Source organism: Ascaphus truei, unplaced genomic scaffold, assembly GCF_040206685.1.
Source record: "Ascaphus truei isolate aAscTru1 unplaced genomic scaffold, aAscTru1.hap1 HAP1_SCAFFOLD_323, whole genome shotgun sequence".
In the NCBI taxonomy this organism is placed as follows: domain Eukaryota; kingdom Metazoa; phylum Chordata; class Amphibia; order Anura; family Ascaphidae; genus Ascaphus; species Ascaphus truei.
In genome coordinates, this window is record NW_027456213.1 from 12073 (window position 1) to 33032 (window position 20960).

At 43.5% G+C, this 20960-nt stretch overlaps 1 protein-coding gene across 1 annotated transcript in view; it reads right to left on the reverse strand.

The window, feature by feature from the left end:
- Positions 1-4448: 4448 nt before the first annotated feature.
- LOC142483357 (DNA repair-scaffolding protein-like) overlaps positions 4449-20960 on the reverse strand; it is a gene marked incomplete at its 3' end in the record, with an annotated part of 148298 nt that continues 131786 nt past the window's right edge. The window contains exons 7-8 of the mRNA XM_075583442.1: positions 10239-10339; positions 4449-4668 (exon numbers count right to left, since the gene is read on the reverse strand). Coding sequence (XP_075439557.1) covers positions 4449-4668; positions 10239-10339 — 321 coding nt within the window. The remainder of the gene's footprint in view (positions 4669-10238; positions 10340-20960) is intronic.

Consider the following 20960-nt stretch of genomic DNA (forward strand, 5'->3'; position numbering starts at 1 on the left):
CACTCCCACATACACACACTCCCACACACACACACACTCTCCCACTTACACACACCCACACACACGCACACTCTCTCACTTACACATACACATACACACACACACAAACACACGCACTCCCACTTACACACGCACATGCACTCCCACACACACACACACACTCTCCCACTTACACACACACACACACTCTCCCACTTACACACACACATACTCCCACATACACACACACACTCTCCCACTTACACACACACACACACACACACTCCCACTTACACACACACGCACTCCCACTTACGCACACACACGCACTCCCACTCACGCACACACACGCACTCCCACTTACGCACACACACGCACTCCCACACACACACGCACTCCCACTTACGCACACACACGCATTCCCACTTACGCACACACACGCATTCCCACTTACGCACACACACTCCCACTTGCACACACACTCCCACTTGCACACACACTCCCACTTGCACACACACTCCCACTTGCACACACACTCCCACTTGCACACACACTCCCACTTGCACACACACTCCCACTTGCACACACACTCCTACTTGCACACACACTCCCACTTGCACACACACTCCCACTTGCACACACTCTCTGACCTCCCGTCAGGACACGTTTATCAGTGAAGCACTTGGAATGTGTTTTCCTCCACCTCCCCTCCCCGGAATCCCGGTTTAAAATCACCAGGGTTGCCACCTTCAACTGATGGCTAACCTGGAGAAAAAAAAATTCCCTTACTTGGCGGCGTCTCCCGGCATCCTGCTGCAACTCCCCCTCCAACTACAGTGAACATGGCGGTGCGGCATCAAATGACGCCGCGTTGCCATGGCAACGGGACGCTACGTGACATCATGACCAGGGCTCAACAAATTACCCAAAAAGCTACTCGCCACCTAGTCCCGTCCCCTCAAAAAGGAAATCACCAACTATGCTTTATAAAACTGCACCACAATCCTACCACACAGCTTCTCTGCTTTCCTGGTATTGATCCCTGAACACACACAGCACGTCTGTATCGTTACCGCACCTTCACATTGCTGCGACGATTACATTACTCCCAAGCACAAACTAGTTCTGTCAAAGCACCTCCAGCCCGCAGGTATACACTTTGCAATTAGGACTCGTTCTTAAGTAAACCTCAGTAGTAGTCAGACCTGTAATATAGCCTACTACAGTACATCAGATAATGCCCTGCCAACAGACATCCATCTCCCTCTGTGGTGTACTGCTTAGAGTATATGAAACGGTCAAGGGTTCAATTCCTGCATGGCGTATTATATAAAGTATATAATAATATATAAATTATACTACACCATGCAGGAATTGAACCCCCGATACTTCATATGCTAGATTCTCTATAGATATAGATTCTCTATCTGCTGCACCACAGGGTGGTGTGATAAATCGGACTCTTTAAACAAAATATGCGGCACAGTGCAGTCCGTCACCCAATTAGAATCTACCTTCCAAACAACCATGGGGTTGCTATAATAGGATAACATTATAGGAATCAGGGGTCCTCCGGAGCAAAACCGCGCTATTTTAAGCTCGGTTGTGACTTCCTATTGGACATCCATTTAAATCTCAAAAAACCTGTAACTACTCCGGTAAATATCGTTATAACTAAGGCTCCCTGGCGGACATGGGACATTTGGTCGCGCCCATTTCGCCACAAACAAAATGCCGCTGCCGCTTCTCCGCAGACGGGGCCGCTGGAACCTCCGCCACCGGACGCTTCAAAGGCAAGTTTTATTATTGGTTAAGGTAGGGGGTTAAATTAAGGGTTTTAGTGGTTAGGGTAGGATGGTTAATTTAAGGGTTTGGGGGGTTAGTGTAGGGGATTTTAGGGGAAGGGCTATGGGTACGGGATTTTAGGGTAAGGGCTTTTAGTTTAGTGGACTTACTATAGCAACTGGCGGCAAAGTGGTTCTGCGGCAGCGGCTTCAGGCAGCGGAGAGAGTTGTGGCGAAGCGCCGGCGGACATTTGGTTACGGCAAAATGGCCGTGATCATATGTTCTAGACCGCGCCCTGGCACCCTTCTCGGCTTTCAACAGGAATATATCGGCTAATGTGAGCTTGGCATCTCACACCTTTGGCACTCTGCAGCCGGAGTACAAAGAGAGTCACCTGGGAGAGGTCCTTCCTAACACTTCCATATTACCGGTACTGCAGCACGGCATGGTGTGTTACCATTGTATGCGCTTTATTTTTAATTGTTCAAGTGAGGCAATAATAATGTGGAAATTTGACTGACACCAACAGTGTTTTTTCCACATTCACATACACATATTACAATATGGGAAAATCAATACAATTATCTTTTGGGGAATATGTGTAAGACACAGTAAATAAGAAATAACACCTTCAGTAGCGAGACAAAATTCAAAGCATTATCTGTTTTTCCGTCATTATGTACTTAGAAAGCATGATCAGATCTAATGCTAAGAGTTGTCCAAAGAGTGGTTACAAATAAATAAAAATGATAACAGTAACACAAGGATTCACTTAAAATACGACCCCAGTCCTCCCTGCTGCACGTGCGCCTGGCGGCACGTGCAGGGACTACAGCCGCGATCGGCGGTCTGTAGGGGAGCGCAGCCATCATGGGAAGCGCGGCCATGATGGGGCATATCTGCCCTGCCATCGGCTGTGCGCCGACCGTATGACTGCGTTGCGGCATGGGAAGACAAAATTCTTGTCTTCCCTGCTAGCGTACGCGTCGCAGCCCTTTGCGTGCCCGCACACACACAGCCACTGGGGCATGCCACATAGAGGGCTGTGGAGCGCACACCGTAGCGCGAGCCGCTGTGACCACCAGGGACTCAGCCAAAGCTCCGATGCGGAGTTTTGGAGCACGATCCGCCGGTGTTCAGTCATTGTCCGCGTATAGTGAAAAGAGGAAAGAGTGAAGTAGTCCGTTTTGAGATGCCACCAAATAATTATTTGACCTACGTATTTCTCCAGCAACAGAAAACTATCGGAGGATCTCACAATCCTATATGTGATTGGAACAAAAAAACAGAAAAATCTCTCAGGAGGCTAAAGGTATAATTTATTTCTGTTTTATCCATTAGTGAGAGCACCAATTGTTTATCAGAGCTATGTCATGTTATGCCATTTCACTTTGTGATTCTTTGAGCAAATTTATTTAGAAATGTGCATGGTGGCAAAAATGTTGGGCAAACCTTTAAAAGCAGCAATGCCGTCTAATACGGTATGTGCATTTGTTTAAGTACAAGCTGGTGGTGCCACCAGAACTAACTCACAATGGGTTCAACATCCAAGGATCTGAAAGTTATCCAGTGGTTAATGTGCAGGTGTGTTAGGAAAAAGAAAACCAATATGGCCACAGGAGGCACTTACTGTAATGTCAACCACTACAGAGGAACGGGTGAGTCATTATTTCAGACAACTTAAAAGTAGGCAAGCAACATGACAAAGCAATAAGGAAAGCAAGCAGGATGCTACAGTATGTTGTGTAGGAAGAGATATTAGCGGCTGGAAATATGTAACTTTCTTGCATGACATAAATCTAAACATGTTTTCATATACTTACAGTATACGTTATGTAAAAGACATTTAAAAATAATAATTTACTAATATGCATTTATCTGTTGGCATACCTCGCAAAAAAAGTCAAATTTGCATTCTCATGCAATGTATTAAATGCTAAAAAAAAATATGATTTTTTTGCTATAACAGTATTAAGTACTACTACTACTACTGTTTTGGAGAGATATTGATGTAAATTGTCTATTAATGCCGTTATGGGCTAGCACAAGGCTAAGAACTAACCAAGAGAAATGTAGCAGAATCTTCTAAGATGGGGTGATCATTGCAGCGTTCCAACACATTCTAAAATATAATAACCTAACTGGACCACCTTAAACAATATTTTTGACATCAATATTTCTCCAAAACAGTAGTAGTAGCTGATATGGTGTTATAGCGAGAAATCTACATTCTCTAGGATTGCCAAATCTAAACAGAGATAGCTCAAAACGGAAGGAAAAAATGTGGGTTGTACGCACATACAGAAAATACAACCCACGTCATAAATACTGAACTGAAATTTTACTTGAATCAGGTAGCACGGGCAGAATATTGCAAACTCTTCCCAACCTATTAATGTACATTTAATTAAAATCTTATTTTGTAACAAAACGTTAGTTTCGGTGTTTGGTCCAAGATTCACAATGGTTGTAAATGTCACAAAATACATTTTTGCTGTTTTTCCATAATATTATGCAGCAATATACATAATAAAAGATTGCATTTTGCCTTTAACGTACATATTTTTGATTTTCCTTGATACACTTTAGTAAATGAAAATAACATATATTTAACCGCTTCACTGCCAAAGGTGCCCCACATCACTTTGGCAGCGAAGGGCTTGATAAAAGCTGCGTGCACTCACCAGGGTGGGTGGATATGGATGATGTCATGTTGCCCGCCTTTGAGATGTGCCGCTGTTTGTCGGGTGAAAAGAACCTTCAGCGTTGCTGCAGCGTCCGAGTCACTTGTGGAAGATGTTTCAGCATTGGGAAAATTTGTCAACTGCTGACACACAGCGACCTGCATTGAGCATTCTTCATGAACCTCAATGATCTTTAGCATAAGCACCCCAGATTTAACTCCTAGAAACAGATTGAAAGAAAATGAGGCCAGACCAAAAAAAACCCCAACCTTCTGAAGTCTCTGAAATGCATATGATATATATATTTATATTATAGAGAGAGATATCTATCTATATATATATCAGAAAAAGGAAAAGAGAAGCGCGCGCCACATAGCGTAATTCTGTATAAAATTTATTCTCAACAATAATAATTATTTTAAAAAAAAGACACTCACAAGTGTAGCTAGCAAAAAAGCATATGGAGTTAGTCAAATCTCATGAGATGATTCTCTCTCTCTCTCTCTATATATATATATATACACACACACACACACCTATTTGAACTACCGGAGTGCCAACTGTTGTATATATGTGTGTGTATACACACACACATACGTGGCCAGGTCTCCCCTCCCGGCATCCTCCTCTGCCCACTTCGTTCCCCCTTCACCTACGCACAGCGGGTAAACTCCCGATAGTATCAGGGAGGTTGCGCCAGGCGACCGAGTCGCCGGAGGCTCCCTTTGCAGTTGCAGATATGTTGCTTATGCGTGCGCATGCGCAGACTTTCGCACCTGCGCAGTGCAGGTTTGGGTTGCGGCAGCCATCGGGGCACACCCCGCGCATGCGCAAAGGACCAGAGAGCGGCGGCCATTACCAATAAGCTCCGCATGGAGAACTACAGCCCACCGAAAGCACTGGGTTTGCTAGTCAGGTGCAGGCAAGCAGCCAATCGCGCGACCAGATTCCCCTGCAACCAGATTGATACATTTGGCACGCCTGAGACCACGCCAGTCTGAGCTGGGACCCTGAAGGGTAAGGGTGTATGTGCAGGGTGTTTGTGGCTGCTTCACTAGGCCAGAGACCCCCTATTAGGCCCCAGCTAGGCCCGACTCCCCTGTAAGGTTGTGGCTGTTACAGGACAGGCCCTTAGACCCATTTAGCATACATAGTGCCAGGGACACAGAAGGACGCTGCGCAGCAGTTGCGGCCTGTGTTCTGGAACCCGACCACCACCACAAGGCACAGACTATCTTCACGGTGCGACCCTCCAGCTGGATACCACCCCACCTGTTATACCATAACCAGTGTGTATTTATTACATTGTCCTGTGATGGTGTTATCCAACATTGATAGGATTCCTCACGGGTGGATGTGCTGTCACCAGACAATCCAGGTACACCCCAGGCTCCCAGCAGCGGAGGTTCAGGCCTCCTGTAAGCCACAGGTAAAGCACCACACATCTCCCATAGGGTGGGGGAAACAGCGCTACATTATATATATATATATATCACACAGCAGTTGACACTCTGGTAGTTCAAATAGGTGTAAGTGCTTGTCCCATAGGTAATGTGATAGAAAAGCATATCCAAAAGGAATTGAAAAGACAGCACTCTGTTGTAATCCCAAAAATGAGTATATTGGTATAAAACGGCACACACAGAGACCCAACGCTTCGGTCCTCAAATAGAAACCTTCCTCAGGGGGGTGCATATATACTGTAGTGCCGACGATTATTCTAAAACAAATCTGTGGCAATCACCAAAAAGACCTGGGTACATGCTGCAAACATTTCAGTGACATTTCTGCAGACAGATTAAAGGCCCATCGGATTAACAGCGGGGTCCCTGGCAGTCCCATTCAAACTGAATGGGACTACCAGGAACCCCTACAGTGTTAATCCGATGGGCCATTAGTCTCTGCAGAAATGTCACTGAAATGTTTGCAGCATGTACCCAGCATGTACCCAGCATGTACCTGGGTCTTGTTGGTGATAGACTCAGATTTTCCAAGGCAAGTTTAAGGCAAGTGTTAGAATACTCGTCGGCACACCTGTATATATCAGCACACATTAGATAAATTGGGTGAAAAAGGTGACGAAAACCCCTCCACCGTAAAGCATATAGCAAATAAAAATATCACTTGCGAGAACATACACGTCTTAGACATGTCTGCAGGGTTCCATGTAAAAATGGATTTGAGGCAAAATGTGACACTGTGCTCATTTGCATATCATTTCCCAGAATTCCTTGCTGCAGTGGAAGCACTGTATGCTAGGTGATAATGGCGAAAAGCAGGGTTACAGACCTGTCTCGGACATGTGAATGTGCTCGCAAGTGATCTTTTTATTTACTATATTCATATAGATATATACATACATAGCTCTTCTGGGTAAGTACTCCTAAGTAATTTTATGTTTGATGAAGTAATTGTACTATAACTCCTTGTATTGTAATGCATCCTAGATTAACGCTGTTCAGACAGGAGAAATTGGGAGAGAGAGAGACTCGGTGGCAGTAAACCAGACGGTTTGATCCCTTCACTTTGACTTTATTATACTCTTGTATACTAAGGACTTCGCCAACTTGGCTTGTATGATTGCGGTGTTTTTGTGTTTTGAGTACTGTGTGCTGCTCCGGTGGTCGGGGATTGGGTCAAGGGAAGTACCTTATGGTCAAAATAGATGTAAGGGAACAGGCCTGAGAAAGGGGTTCTCCCCGAAATGTTGCCCCCCTTATACAAACGCTTGTGTTTCCCCCCTCCCCACTTTCCTGTTTTTATTTACCCCACTCCCTGACCTTGTTTATCTTTACACTTTCCACTGTACTAGTAGGATCCCTATACCCGCTTGTGTCATCATCACTCCATGTGGAGTTATCTTGTGCTTGCATTAAATTGTGTTTTCATTTGGCATTTAAACAGTTTTTCACCTTTTTTCTATAGTCAGTGAGTGCTGGAGCTTTAGCTATATTTTGACTATTGGTTTGGGGGAATTTGGGTCCCCCCTTTGTTCCTTGCACCCTGCACATTACTATTTACAACCATTGGTTTTGAGTGCTGTCTATCATTTGTATTTTATACAAAGTATGCAATTCTAAAGTAAACCTAGAAGTCCCCGGCACCCTAACTGAATTGGGCATTTAATTATGTTGAGCAAAGAAATAAGTCGAGTTAATTTCTAACAACAATGCAAAGTGCATGTCATTTCAACACTAAAGTGCTTCAAGTATGGAGATTGTGGGCTCATCTATTCATTCAATGATAGTACCTCTCTGTGACTTCAAACATTATGTAAAAAAGAAAATCTCCAACAAACACAGCTGGAAAATGTATTTGCTGCAGACCCTGGTTAAATGTTCATTGTCAAACCATGATACTTCATGAGCTTATCCCGCCTGAATCAAGATTTATCTTGGTTTGGCAATGAACATTTCAGGCAGGGTATGCGTGGGGGCAGAACAGGGTGAAGTTACAAGAAAAATGAAAGCACTCAGCCCACTTAACACATTGTCTACCATGTTGAACATTTGCTTCATTAATCAAGGTTTAATTTAATTTTGCAATATCATTGAATTGCAGCAGGATAATAAATAAATAAAACAAACGTAGAGTACAGGGGGACATATTTACTAAGCAGGCTTGTGGAATAAAACACCTTCTGGTGCTGGAAGACACCTTAAAGCCTTTTCAAGTCAATAGGCTGTAAGGCGTCTCAAAGCAGGAGACTGCTTAGTAACTATGGACCACAATACTTTCCTTAGGCGTTATTGATGAGCTTCTAAATACCCAGATAAAGCGAGAATGCGGCAGCAATGTCAAAATTACAATAATCATAGTCAAGTTACAGGAGAGAAAACTCCTATTAGCTCCAATTCTTATCGGACTCTGTCCAGCCTCTGTCTCTCAACAGCTTGGCCCTGCCTGGTTTGGCCCGCCTTTGCCGTCATTCGCTGCACACCTCACCTGGAAAACTGCAAACACTACAGCTTCATGTTAAAGAATGACTTCAGGCCAATCTCATCTTTGGACTATGGTTACCTTGCTCTCCCATTTGCACTTTTGCCTCTACCCCTAGCTCCCACGCGTTCTCCTCTAAATACTCCTTTTTAACTTCCCATTCTTTACTGTAATGTCCCTCATTTTGCAGTCATCAACTCCATCTGCTTGTCACATCACATCCTCATTTTTCAAAAAAATCTAGCATCCTCCTACTCTATCTCCCTCTCTTACGATTACTCCTACTCTGTGGTGACATATCGCCTAATCCAGGCCCTATCGACATACCAATACTTTCACGTCCCACAGCCAACTCCAAAGTCTCCTTTTTACCACGGACTGCTGATCACTCTAAACCTCATCCTCATTACACCTGCCCTATGGAACATATGATCTGTCTGCAATACACTTATAGCGATTCATGACTTATTAATGTTCAACTCTCAACCTCCTAGCTATTACAAATAATACATAATATATATAATAATAGCTAATGAACTCCATATTGCCAAATTTCCAGGAAACTACTCCATTCTGATTCTTCTTGACCTCTCCTCAGCTTTCAACTGTTGACCAGCCACTTCTCCTACACATTCTTCACTCTCTTGGCATTCGTGGCACTGCCCTCTCCTTGTTTTCCGCCTACCTCGCTCACCATTCCTTCAGTGTCTCATGCCAACTCCTCCTGCCTCAATCTCTATAGAACTCTGTGAAGAAGTATCTCAAGGCTCAGTTTTAGGCCATTTACTCTTCTCTCTATATACCCCCTCGCTGGGCTAAATGGGACATTTGGTAGTGGCCGTTTCGCTGTGACCAAATGACGCCGGTGCTGGAATCCCAGTCGCCAGCCGCTTCTAAGGTCAGTTTAATTATTGTTTAGGGTAGGTGGTTAATTTAAGGGGGTTTAGCGTTTTAGGTAGAGGGTTCATTTAAGGGCTTTTAGCACTAGAGGTAGGGGATTCATTTAAGGGGTTTTAGTGGTTAGAGTAGGAGGTTAATTAAAGGATTTAAGGGTAAGGACTAAGGGTAAGGTATTTTAGGACAAGGGAGCGCAATCTTTTTTTCCTGCGCCCCCCTGCCCGCTGTCCCGCTCTCTGCGCACAGACCCCCCCCCCCCTTACCTCGGCTCCGGCGTCATGACATGGAGACGCTTCGCCATGGCAACGCAGCGGCAAAAGACGCCACGGGTCATGTGACATCACGTTGCCATGGCGACGCATCTCCAGAAGCCATCTGAGCCAAGGTCAGTGCAGTTTTCAGAGGCCTTCGCCGATTCCCCTGCATTTAATTTAAGTGCTTTCGGGAAGAGCAAGGGCCCTCTGTAAACCCCACGCCCCCGCAGACAATCTCGTTCCCCCCAGTTTGCGCACCCCTGTTTTAGGGTAAGGCACTTACGTTAGTGGTGTTGAGGCTGGTGACAGAAGCTTCCGGTGGCTGGGTGAGTGGCGGATAAGCGATGGCAGGCATTTGGTGGCAGCGAAACAGCCGCGACCAATAGTTCTAGACCGCTCACTGGGTGACCTCATGGACTCCTTTGGATTCACCCATCATCTTTATGCTTATGATAAACAACTACATTTATCTACACTGACTTTATACCTGCAGGAAAGTCAAAAACGACAGAGTGCGTATCAGCACACTCGGTCCAGATTCTTACTCTTTGCAAAGTGCTGCATACATTGTTGGTGCTATATAAATACAATTATCCACACAGTACATTATACATACAGTACAAACATAGTAAAACAGAATATTCTGATTGTAATCTTGGTTGGGAAGTTAACCAAACAACACACATACAGTACACCTTACCTAAAGGCATTTTGCAATCAGATTCACACTGATGCCTCCAAAAACTAATTGCAGACCTCTCTCTGTTCTGCAGATGACTCAGCCGCTCTGCTAGTCCTCCCCTGTAGAGAATTCAAGAATGTGCCACATGGCCAAGAGTTAGCATTTAATGTTGCCAAGGGACAAAATAAAGGACACAGATGGGACCATTTACTTTCCATTTCCTTCAGAGATACATAAGAAATATTGCATTCTGCAGATTTGTACAGACACTTAAGCCCTGCTAAGAACCTCTTTAGCCTTAATAAATTGTACAATTTATAAGACGAACAAAATAGATCATGTTTATGCCAACTGGATTCATTTGTATTTTAAAACTTCATGGGTTTCCCTAAACTCCCCTAATAACCTTAAAAGGTTACATTTACACTGTAAAAATGGCTACTTGATTAAGCTTCCAATCTACAACACAATTACTTGAGCATTTTGAACCTTAAAGAATAAAAAAATAAATACATCCAATGTTCTTACAGGGATGCATTATTAGTAACATTTTGAATATACTTTCATGTATATTAGATAAGATTATTTTACAGTTTGGCCATTACCACTACCTTGCTGTAATGGATTTCAGATTGTAGTTAATATTGGCCCAAATTATTCATTTTGGATTCATGATGTACAGTATGAGAATTTGCTACAGTTTAATCAGGAAATTATGTTCATAGGGGGAAATATATCTGCAGCGAACTTTTAATAAGATGTTTAATTATGTATTCATGTATTTTTATATATCACTGATCATTTCAAAAGCATTTGGTACACAGGGGGTCAATTAATTTATTTGGATATTTCAAAAAGCCTGTAAGTTCCATAATTGTGGTGTGCTTATCAATGGATCTTGACCCTAAAGACTAACTGTAATGATAAGCCCAGAAAATATTCAGTCATTTAATAATCTGGCACATCAGAGGTTAATTTGAGTTGCAAGTGGCACCTTAAAAATACAAGGAATTGTTTTTATTGAGGTTGAGAACTGGCCTGTGTTTGTCTAGAAGTGAAGTTATCTTGGGCCAAACGCCTGGTTTAGGAAATTGTACTACTTTTGTATATTACTGTAAATCTAACATGTAACACATATTGCTTTGAGCTCTAATTGAATGTTACACGTTTTGAAGAGTAAGAAAACAATACAGACCGGCGCCTTAAAGTCCAAATGGGAGATATAAAAGTTCAATGGATGATTTGGAATATCCAATGGATGTTGATCTGGTCCAGTGGACAGCAGGTTCCTCAGCAGCAGAACCTGCTGTCCACTGGACCAGATCAACATCCATTGGATATTCCAAATCATCCATTGAACTTTTATATCTCCCATTTGGACTTTAAGGCGCCGGTCTGTATTGTTTTCTTTGTCTATCACTAACTGTGTTTGGGTTAGTTTTTCCTGGCAGCCTTGCCATATTGTAATACCATATTATTCACCACGTTGTTGTTAATATTTGCATTACATTTATATACACTTTTATTTTTAGCGCTAAACACACCATCCTTTTTTCCAGTTAACGTTTTGAAGAGTAGTTGCATTTTGGGACACATTTTGCTACAATAGATTTTTGTGTGCCAATTACATATTTTTCATAGTAAACAGGGACCATAGTTCTGGCAGTGTTTAAAGATATATATTGTGACGGATTGAGGGGAGCTATTATTCAGTTGATGTATCCTGTGAGAGTGGAAAGTGGGTCAACTAGATAGCTGTGTGTATTAACCCTTTACACATATACAGGTCACGCGCTCACAGGTGTGCTGTGTCGCTCTCGACACTAACTACATTTACCCTTACATGGCCAATGGTAGCGAGTTAAGGAATCCTTTGAGCTTTTTTTTTTCTTTTTTTACGGTTAATGTAAATAAATGATTTTGGATACTTAGTGTTAGTTCCAAGAGATTGTTGTTGCTTCTTTTGTTTTGTTTTCAATTGCATGGCTTTTTCAAATCAACATCACCAGGAGAACGGAGACACATCCTCTCAAGATCATAAAAATGGAGACATGTTAATATAGACATTTCTAGTGTGAATAAAATGTTATCAGAATTATGAAATGATGCAAAAAAAAACTGCATGAACTAACATGAACAAAAACCCATTTAACAATGGTGTAAGGGAGTGATTTTAAACTGGGGTGGGGTTCCGCGGCCACCAGTGGGGGAGAGCCAGGACAACTCTCCCAGCTGTCCACCAGTGGGCGACACCCCACAAAGAAGTGACCCGGCATCTCCTGAGCTAAGCAGCAGCATCCAGCAGCTCACTGCTATTCTTCTCTCTGCCTGCTCCGGTCGGCGCTCGCTCTCGCAGGGAGGGGGGACACATTCAAAAAGCTTCACTCCTGAACTGGTTTGGACAGGAGGTCAGAGTGTGTGTGCGCGTAAGTGGCAGTGTGCGTATGTGTGTAAGTGGGAGTGTGTGTGTAAGTGGGAGTGTTGGAAAGTGTGTGTGTGTGTGCGTGTAAGTGGCAGTGTGGGATTGTGTGTAAGTGGGAGTGTGGGAGAGTATGTGTGTGTGTGTGTAAGTGGGATGGTGGGAGAGTGTGTGTGTGTAAGTGGGAGAGTTTGTGTGTGTGTGCGTGTGTGGGGGGGAGTGTGAGTGTAAGTGGGAGAGTGTTTGTAAGTGGGAGAGTGTTTGTAAGTGGGAGAGCGTGTGTAAGTGGGAGAGTGTGTGTAAGTGGGAGTGTGTGTGTGTAAGTGGGAGAGTGTGTGTGTAAGTGGGAGTGTGTGTGTAAGTGGGAGAGTGTGGGGGTGTAAATGTGTGTGTGTATAAGTGGGAGAGTGTGCACGCATGCAAGGTGGAGAGAGGGGGTGGAGGGGGAGAGACGGGAGTAACGAGAGGGGGGGGGGACGGCAAGACAGGGAGCGAGGGTTGGGGTTCCCCAGAATTTCAAAATCGAATTCTGGGGTTCCCTAACCAAAAAAAGGTTGAAAACCACTGGTGTACGGTTTAAAGAATGCAGTCCTTGAATAAACAGAATGAAAAATAAACACTATTTCCCCTTTTGGGAATTCCTCATATATCCTCAGGCCCTCTAAAATGCTCTATGTTAAAATGCCAGAGGCAAGTGTATTTTTCCACCTGGCCAGTGGGAAAATGTGAATCTTATGGCCGTAGACTAAAGCCTGGCCTTCCAGAGTGGGTCATAGCGCATGCTTTTTCTGACTTCATTTAACATGCACACACCAAGAGAGAGTGAATGAACACCAGGAGTGAGAGGAGCACGGGCAGCAGTCAGATAAAGGAGGGGATAGAGTGGGCCATGGCTTACACACTCCTCGTACTGCTAAAAGTTACGCAGATAATATGAGCGTCACGTCATGCTGGCAAGGTGTTACACGGCTAAAGAAAATGTCACTGTGCAGCTTCTTGTAGGTCAGAGGAGGGAGCGAAGATGGGGAGTCTGCTGTAGCAAAACTAGAATATGCATTTTTTTTTATTTAACTGGCTGTTTCCACGCTGAAGATAAGGAGGGGGGTGAAGGTAATGAGCATGTGGTAGCCCAAGGAGTGCTGCCAAAAGGCAAAGAATGTTTTCAAAGAACATAGGTATATTTGGTGGTGTGAGAGTTGGAGAAAGATGTAAGCGTTGGGTCTGGGAGGGATGTGGGGGTGCGTGGGTTCTACGATCTAAACGGTCTCATGCCCTTCTCCTTTTCTCGTTCTCTGGATAATGCGCAGCATTGTGCTGCCCACCACTGTGTGTGGGTAATGCAGAGGAGAAAGCAGTGCAGTGCCTGGAGCACAGCAATGAGACATTGACAGTCATAGAACCCTCACGTCCAGACATCAGATTGACAGCGATTTGCCATTTACACAGCTGGATTGTGTTCCTACTGCGAGCTTTTGTAGGCATTTTACTTTGTATAATAAAACTAGGTTCTTACCCCCGGTTTCTTGCTCTCTTTCTTTTGGATTTATTTGATGCAGCCCCCATTTAATCGTGGGATTGATAGTGCTAGCAGGAGATACAGTATGTTACAGCACACAGAAACGTTTGGACTGTAAGGACTGTCTGGGAATGTAGACCTGTAGTCACATGGTCCGGTAGCGGCCTAACACAGGTGCATTAAACAAGGAATACGCTGCACTGTATAATAATCCTAAATATGTATAAGCACTTGCAATCCCACATAGTACATGAGACCCCAATACAAAGACACTTGACAGGTTTATAGTGCTGCCAAGTAAGCAAACACCATGTAGCACTTTTCCTATCTTCTTTCTTTATAGAAGTGCAGGACTTTTATGAACCAGAATGCACTGACTTTTCAGTTTGTCACAACAGGAGCTGGATTAAAAACCTCATGATGACACAGGTATAGGTTGGCAACACGGACTGGTTTTGTGTGACATTCATCCACGAATAACCAACTCTGATCTTTTGTTTACGAATAGAGTATTACACATACTTTCTTCATGGCAATTTAATATTACATGCGACTTCTGGGGTCAGAATGGGCAATGGCATTCATTTCCCCAAAAATGTATTCTGTAATTGGATTGCACAGGAAGAGAATGACCAACAGCTGGTATGGCTCTCTAATCTGGGTCCATACAGCGCAACGTCACCCGTGTGAAGCGGGTGCGTTTTTTGGCCATGCCAGACGCGCCGTGTGGGGTGTGTCAAGGGCCGTCACAGAGCTAATTCGCCCTCAATGGGTGAACCGCTCACGTGACCCGCCCGTCGCGCCGAGAAATCAGTTTCAACTAATTTCTCGGGCGACGCGGGCCCCCTCCTGTCGCACCAGAGCGGTCTATGGGCGTCAACAATGCCTTAAGACATTTGATCGCGCTGCACGCGGACGCCTCCGCACGGTCTGCGGCAGCATGGACTCAACCTTAAAATGGTCAGCGAGTAACACTTTCTAGACACATCTTGAATACAGACTGAACAGGCACAATATGGATGTACAAAGCCATTATGACATTGAAAAACAGATTGCCATCTACCAGGAATTTTGATTTCATGCATTTAGAGATAGGTGTGGCTAGCATCAGATAAAAGTCCTACATACACAGAAAACAGTTTTAAAGATCTCAGGAAAACAGGTCAACTCCTGACTTCCAAGTTTAAAAATAGTCAAAATATATGGAAATTTAATTATCTAAGCAATTACTTGAACACTAAGGGATAAAAGTACCTTGATACACACTGCATTTTGTAACACAGTGCACTACTCAAGGCAGACAATTTAACTACTACTTAGTAATAAAAGTGAAGTAATCACATTAAAAATCAGGTAAAACACTTATACATTTTAATTTAAAAAAAATTCACAGAAATAAAAAAAGACAGGCACCTTTTTTTTCTCTCTTTGGAACAACCTGTCCTTTTTCTAGGTAAAGCTGCTTGGTTGCTCACACACAATACATTCCCTTTTAAAATGTTCCTTGAGATGCATTTATTGATATTCTTTATTTTGTTTGGCTTCTGTGGGGGTTTTTTTTTTTTTTTGTTTTTGAGAAGGATCCTTATCTCAGGAATGACGAACTGAACAAATATACTTAAAGTAAGGGTCATGCAAGTGGGAGCAAAAGTCTAAACGGGCACAAAGTGCCCAAGGATTTATGGTTCGAAAGAAACAATCATTTCACTCAAACAAAAAAAATGGAATTCTGCTCCCAGAAACAGGTGGGATTTTGCTACGGATGCAGGACAAGGCAATGGGCAACATTCCAAGTGATCAAGGAATCTCTCAAGCTAAAGAATGTGGGTTTTAAGTTCACAGACAAAAAAACCATTTGATAATGATGTTTTTGTTCTCATCTGATTAATTTTAGTTGCATTCAGAGGACATAAGGTCATTTACTGAGCAGTCTTCTGCTTTGAGGCACCTTTGACACATTACAGCCCAAACAAGTCAATAGGTTGCACGTTTTCTTGTGGCAGAAGCCTTCTTAGTTAATATGGGACTAAATGTACAAGGGTATTGTACATTGTACATTGATCTGATAAAAAAACATGAAAGTAAATACTCATAAATAAGATTGCATGAAGATACTGTAAAAACAATGATCAACATCAGGGTAACAGGTCACCAAAGCTTCTTAAAGCAACACTCAATTACAAATAGCATTAGGCCGCGTTCACACAGCGGGCTTTGCGACGCTGCGTGTGCGCGCCTCCGTCTGCTGGGCGATGTGTGATCATCCCCAGCAGACGGAATGATCTGACATGCGGGAGGCGGGGCGGCGCAGTGTCACAGGCGCAGAGTGGCTGTGTGTGTGTACACAAAGAGGAGGGGGGCCGGTTCCCCGTCACCCATGCAGAGTCTCTGGTCAATTTCAGCAGCCAATCAATGTAAATGTCTGGACATTGAAATTGACGTCACGCTGCTGCAGCCGGAGATCACAGTTTCAAAAGACTCCCGCGACTGCAGCAACGTCGACGCCGTACTTTGCAGCCAATGGTAGTTTCAATGCCGAACACTACCATTGGCGGCCAGGAGTCTGTCACAAACGTGCGCGTGCACATAAGCAAGCGCACGTTATGTAGTGCGCTGTGTGAGCGGGGCCTTATGCTGGTGTAACCCCTGCTACAAGTATATGTAAACTGTGGACAATACAGAATTAATCTGCTCCACCTATCATATGGTGAGATAAGGGATAAGAGACACTGTCCCTGATCTGCCTGGCAACACATGACAGGACATGGGATTGGATAAGAATCTGGAGAGGAGACCAACTGTCAGTCTAAGACAGAGACAGAGATAGGGAGTGACAGTCGGAGGCACACAGAGACACAGTTCAGGTGACAGTGAGAGGGCCTTAAAGCTGCAGTTCAAGCAATATCCTGCATGTGTGTTTTGTTTTTTTAAAATAAATCAGTTCTGTAGTAAGAAAAAATACATTTAGCATTTTCTGTTTTTAAAAAAAACCAACAACTTTGAAAGACCAATTTTCTTGTATTCTATTTTAACAAGCATGTTTGTTCCTATAGCAACCATCCCCAGATCTAAAGATGTCGCCAAACTTCGCCGATCAATAGATGGAGAACGAATTGACCGGCAGCTATGCAGTTCTTTAGGTAAGTAGAGATTGCCCACATGAAACTATTGAAGTAAAAAAAATTAAAAAAAAAATAAAACGGGAGATTGAACTGCAGCTTTAAGACACAGCCTGAAAGAGGAGGCTTGTAGGGGACTGCAAGCCAATGAGAAAGTAAGAGGCAGGAGCAGAAACACATCACCTACATAGAGAGAGAGGAGAAGAGCCCACAGCAAGAGAGATCCAGATACTTTCTGGGCTGTTAAAGGGCAACAAGATAACAGACATCCAGGAGGCCCTTTCCCACAACTTTTGAGTATCCTTTGTGCATTACAGACACACCTCACAAATGTTTCACCTTGATAGGCCTGCAACGAGATTACATACAGCTCCAAAGCAGTGCTGGCAATAATATTGGCCCAAGTGGTTTCTACATTGTACAATTATGAGGGACAATAGCGCAGCTTCCTTTTGTATTTTTTATATATGCGTGTGTGTGTGTGTGTGTGTGTGTGTGTGTGTGTGTGTGTGTATTTTATACTGTGTGTGTGAATATATATATATATATATATATATATATATATATATATATATATATATATATATGCAAAAACAAAAGAAAAACAGGCGCACTCCTAGTGTATTAAAGTATCAAAAGTTTTTATAGGACTGTAAAATATAAAAAATGCTCTCACAAACAGAGTTATAATTAAAGCATGTATGAGATATACTCAATCGCCTGAGAACTGCAGGGGTCCACGCCAAACGTCCCGTTGGTGCCACCTCTGGTGTATCCGGTAATCTAGCAGGATGTATAGGTGCTTCAGGAACCGGATGATGTCATACTCGGTGTCTCGTGCAGAGACTTCCTCCGGCTACACCTCCTTCAGCTACCACTGCTCACTAGCAGACAACCGCAGTAATCGGAATGACTGCAATCCCATGCAAGTTCTCAACAGCCGCAAATAAACTCTCTGTTCGTGTGTAATAAATTCAGCTACAAACTCGCTGCTTTGGGAAACGCCCTACACGTTTCGTCACTGAAGACCGACAAAATTTGATTCAGTTATACTAAGGCACTACTCAAACTTGTTCTTGTCTATATATATATATATATATATATACACACACACACACTTGTGTGAAAAAGAAAGTACACCCTCTTTTAATTCTATGGTTTTACTTATCAGGACATAATAACAATTATCTGTTCCTTAGCAGGTCGAAAAATTAGGTAAATACAACTTCAGGTGAACAACAACACATGACATATGTATCAAGATTTAACAAAAATAAAGCCAAAATGGAGAAGCTACAGTATGTGTGAAAAACTAAGTACACCCTTACTGCTTCCATAGGAATTAAGATGCTAAGTAGCAGACATGTGCTGCTATTCAAATGCCCTTGATTAATTGATCATCAGCAAGTGTGACCACCTCTATTAAAAGCCGAAGTTTAGCAGTTTGCTGGTCTGGAGCATTCAGGTGTGTGTTAACACAATGCCAAGGAGGAAAGACATCAGCAATGATCTTAGAGAAGCAATTGTTGCTGTCCATCAATCTGGGAAGGGTTATAAGGCCATTTCCAAACAATTTAAACTCCATCATTTTACATTGAGAAAGGTTATTCAAAAGTGGAAAACATTCAAGACAATTGCCAATCTTCCCAGGAGTGGACGTCCCAGCAAATTTACCCCAAGGTCGGACCGTGCAATGCTCAGAGAAATTGCAAAAAAAAACAAGAGTTACATCTCAGACTCTACAGGCCTCAGTTAGCATGTTAAATGTTAACGTTCATGACAGTACAATTAGAAAAAGACTGAACAAGTATGGTTTGTTTGGAAGGGTTGCCAGGAGAAAGCCTCTTCTCTCTAAAAAGAACATGACAGCACGGCATAGGTCTGAAAGTTGCATCTGAACAAACCACAAGACTTCTGGAACAACGTCCTTTGGAAAGACAAGACCAAAGTGGAGATGTTGGGTCATAATGCACACCGCCATGTTTGGCGAAAACCAAACACAGCATATCAGCACAAACACCTCATACCAACTGTCAAGCACGGTGGTGGAGGGGTGATCATTTGGGCTTGTTTTGCAGCCACAGGACCTGGGAACCTTGCAGTCATTGAGTTGACCATGAACTCCTCTGTATACCAAAGTATTGTAGAGTCAAATGTGAGGCCATCTGTCCGACAGCTAAAGCTTGGCCGAAATTGGGTCATGCAACAGGACAATGATCTCAAGCACACCAGCAAATCTACAACAGAATGGCTGAAAAAGAAAAGAATCAAGGTGTTGCAATGGCCCAGTCAAAGTCCAGACCTCAACCCTATTGAAATGCTGTGGCTGGACCTTAAGAGAGCTGTGCATAAACAAATGCCCACAAACCTCAATGAACTGGAGCAGTGTTGTAAAGAAGAGTGGGCCACAATTACTCCACAACGATGTGACAGACTGAAAGTCATACAGAAAACGATAACTGCAAGTTATTGCTGCTAAAGGTGGTTCTACAAGCTATTGAATCATAAGGTATACTTTGTTTTTCACATATGGCATCTCCATTTTGGCTTTATTTTTGTTAAATAAATCAGGACAGTGTAATATGTCATGTGTTGTTGTTCATCTGAGGTTGTATTTACCTAATTTTAAGACCTGCTAAGGAACAGATGATGGTTATTAGGTCCTGATATGTAAAACCATAGAATTCAAAGAGGGTGTACTTTCTTTTTCACACAACTGTATGAGAGAGAGAGAGAGAGAGAGAGAGAGAGAGAGAGAGAGAGAGAGAGAGAGAGAGAGAGAGAGAGAGAGAGAGAGAGAGAGAGAGAGAGAGAGAGAATTGGTATTGTTAAGTATAGAGTGTTTTCTTTAAGAGTAAGGGCCACTGGGTTAAGGTTGCCAACGGGTCTAAAGACACTGCTTAGAATATGCACAGGTCTCCTCTGGTTTTATTCAAGGGGTTCAATTATGGTGTACTAAAGGAGGATGGACTCAGCCTAAACCATAGCATATATAGACTGTGGAAATAGAGGGGTACACTGGGAGTAAGAGAGAACTAAATCATTCCCACTTAGCCATCAGATAATGACTAAAGAGAACCTTATGGACAAAATGCAAGATTAATGGAAGAATGAAGAGGATTGGAAGTGTATTTGGAAGTAGAAACATATGTCTTTAACATAAACTTTGCCTTTTTCATAGAAGAAAAGAAAAGTGTTCAAGTAATATATCCTGCATGTGCTCACCAACTGAAGACCATATACACAAATGAGCAGCTTCAGATAACTAAGGCTAAGGCCCCGCTCCCTCCATCAGCGCTCCCGCACTGCAGACAGGCGGGGCGCTGACAGACACAGACCGCGATATGCGGTCTGTAGGGAGCGGGAGCCGGAGCGGGAGGTGGGCGGGAGTGGGAGGTTTGAGCGGGAGGGGGGGCATGGCTTGAGCGGAGGGACCCGCTACTCTCCCCCCCCTCCCTCCCTCCACGGGCTCGGGCTGGCACTCATACACACACACACACACAGACAGGCACTCGCGCTGCTTTCCCCCCACACTCCTCCCCGCTCCCCGAAGCCTCTCCTCCTTCCGAAGCCTCCCCTCCTCATTGGCTCACAGCCACACCACGTGACGCGTCAACGCTAGGGATCACCTTTCTCTTGTATCCTGTAGCGGCTGACGCGTCACAGCGTGTAGTGAGCTGTGCAGC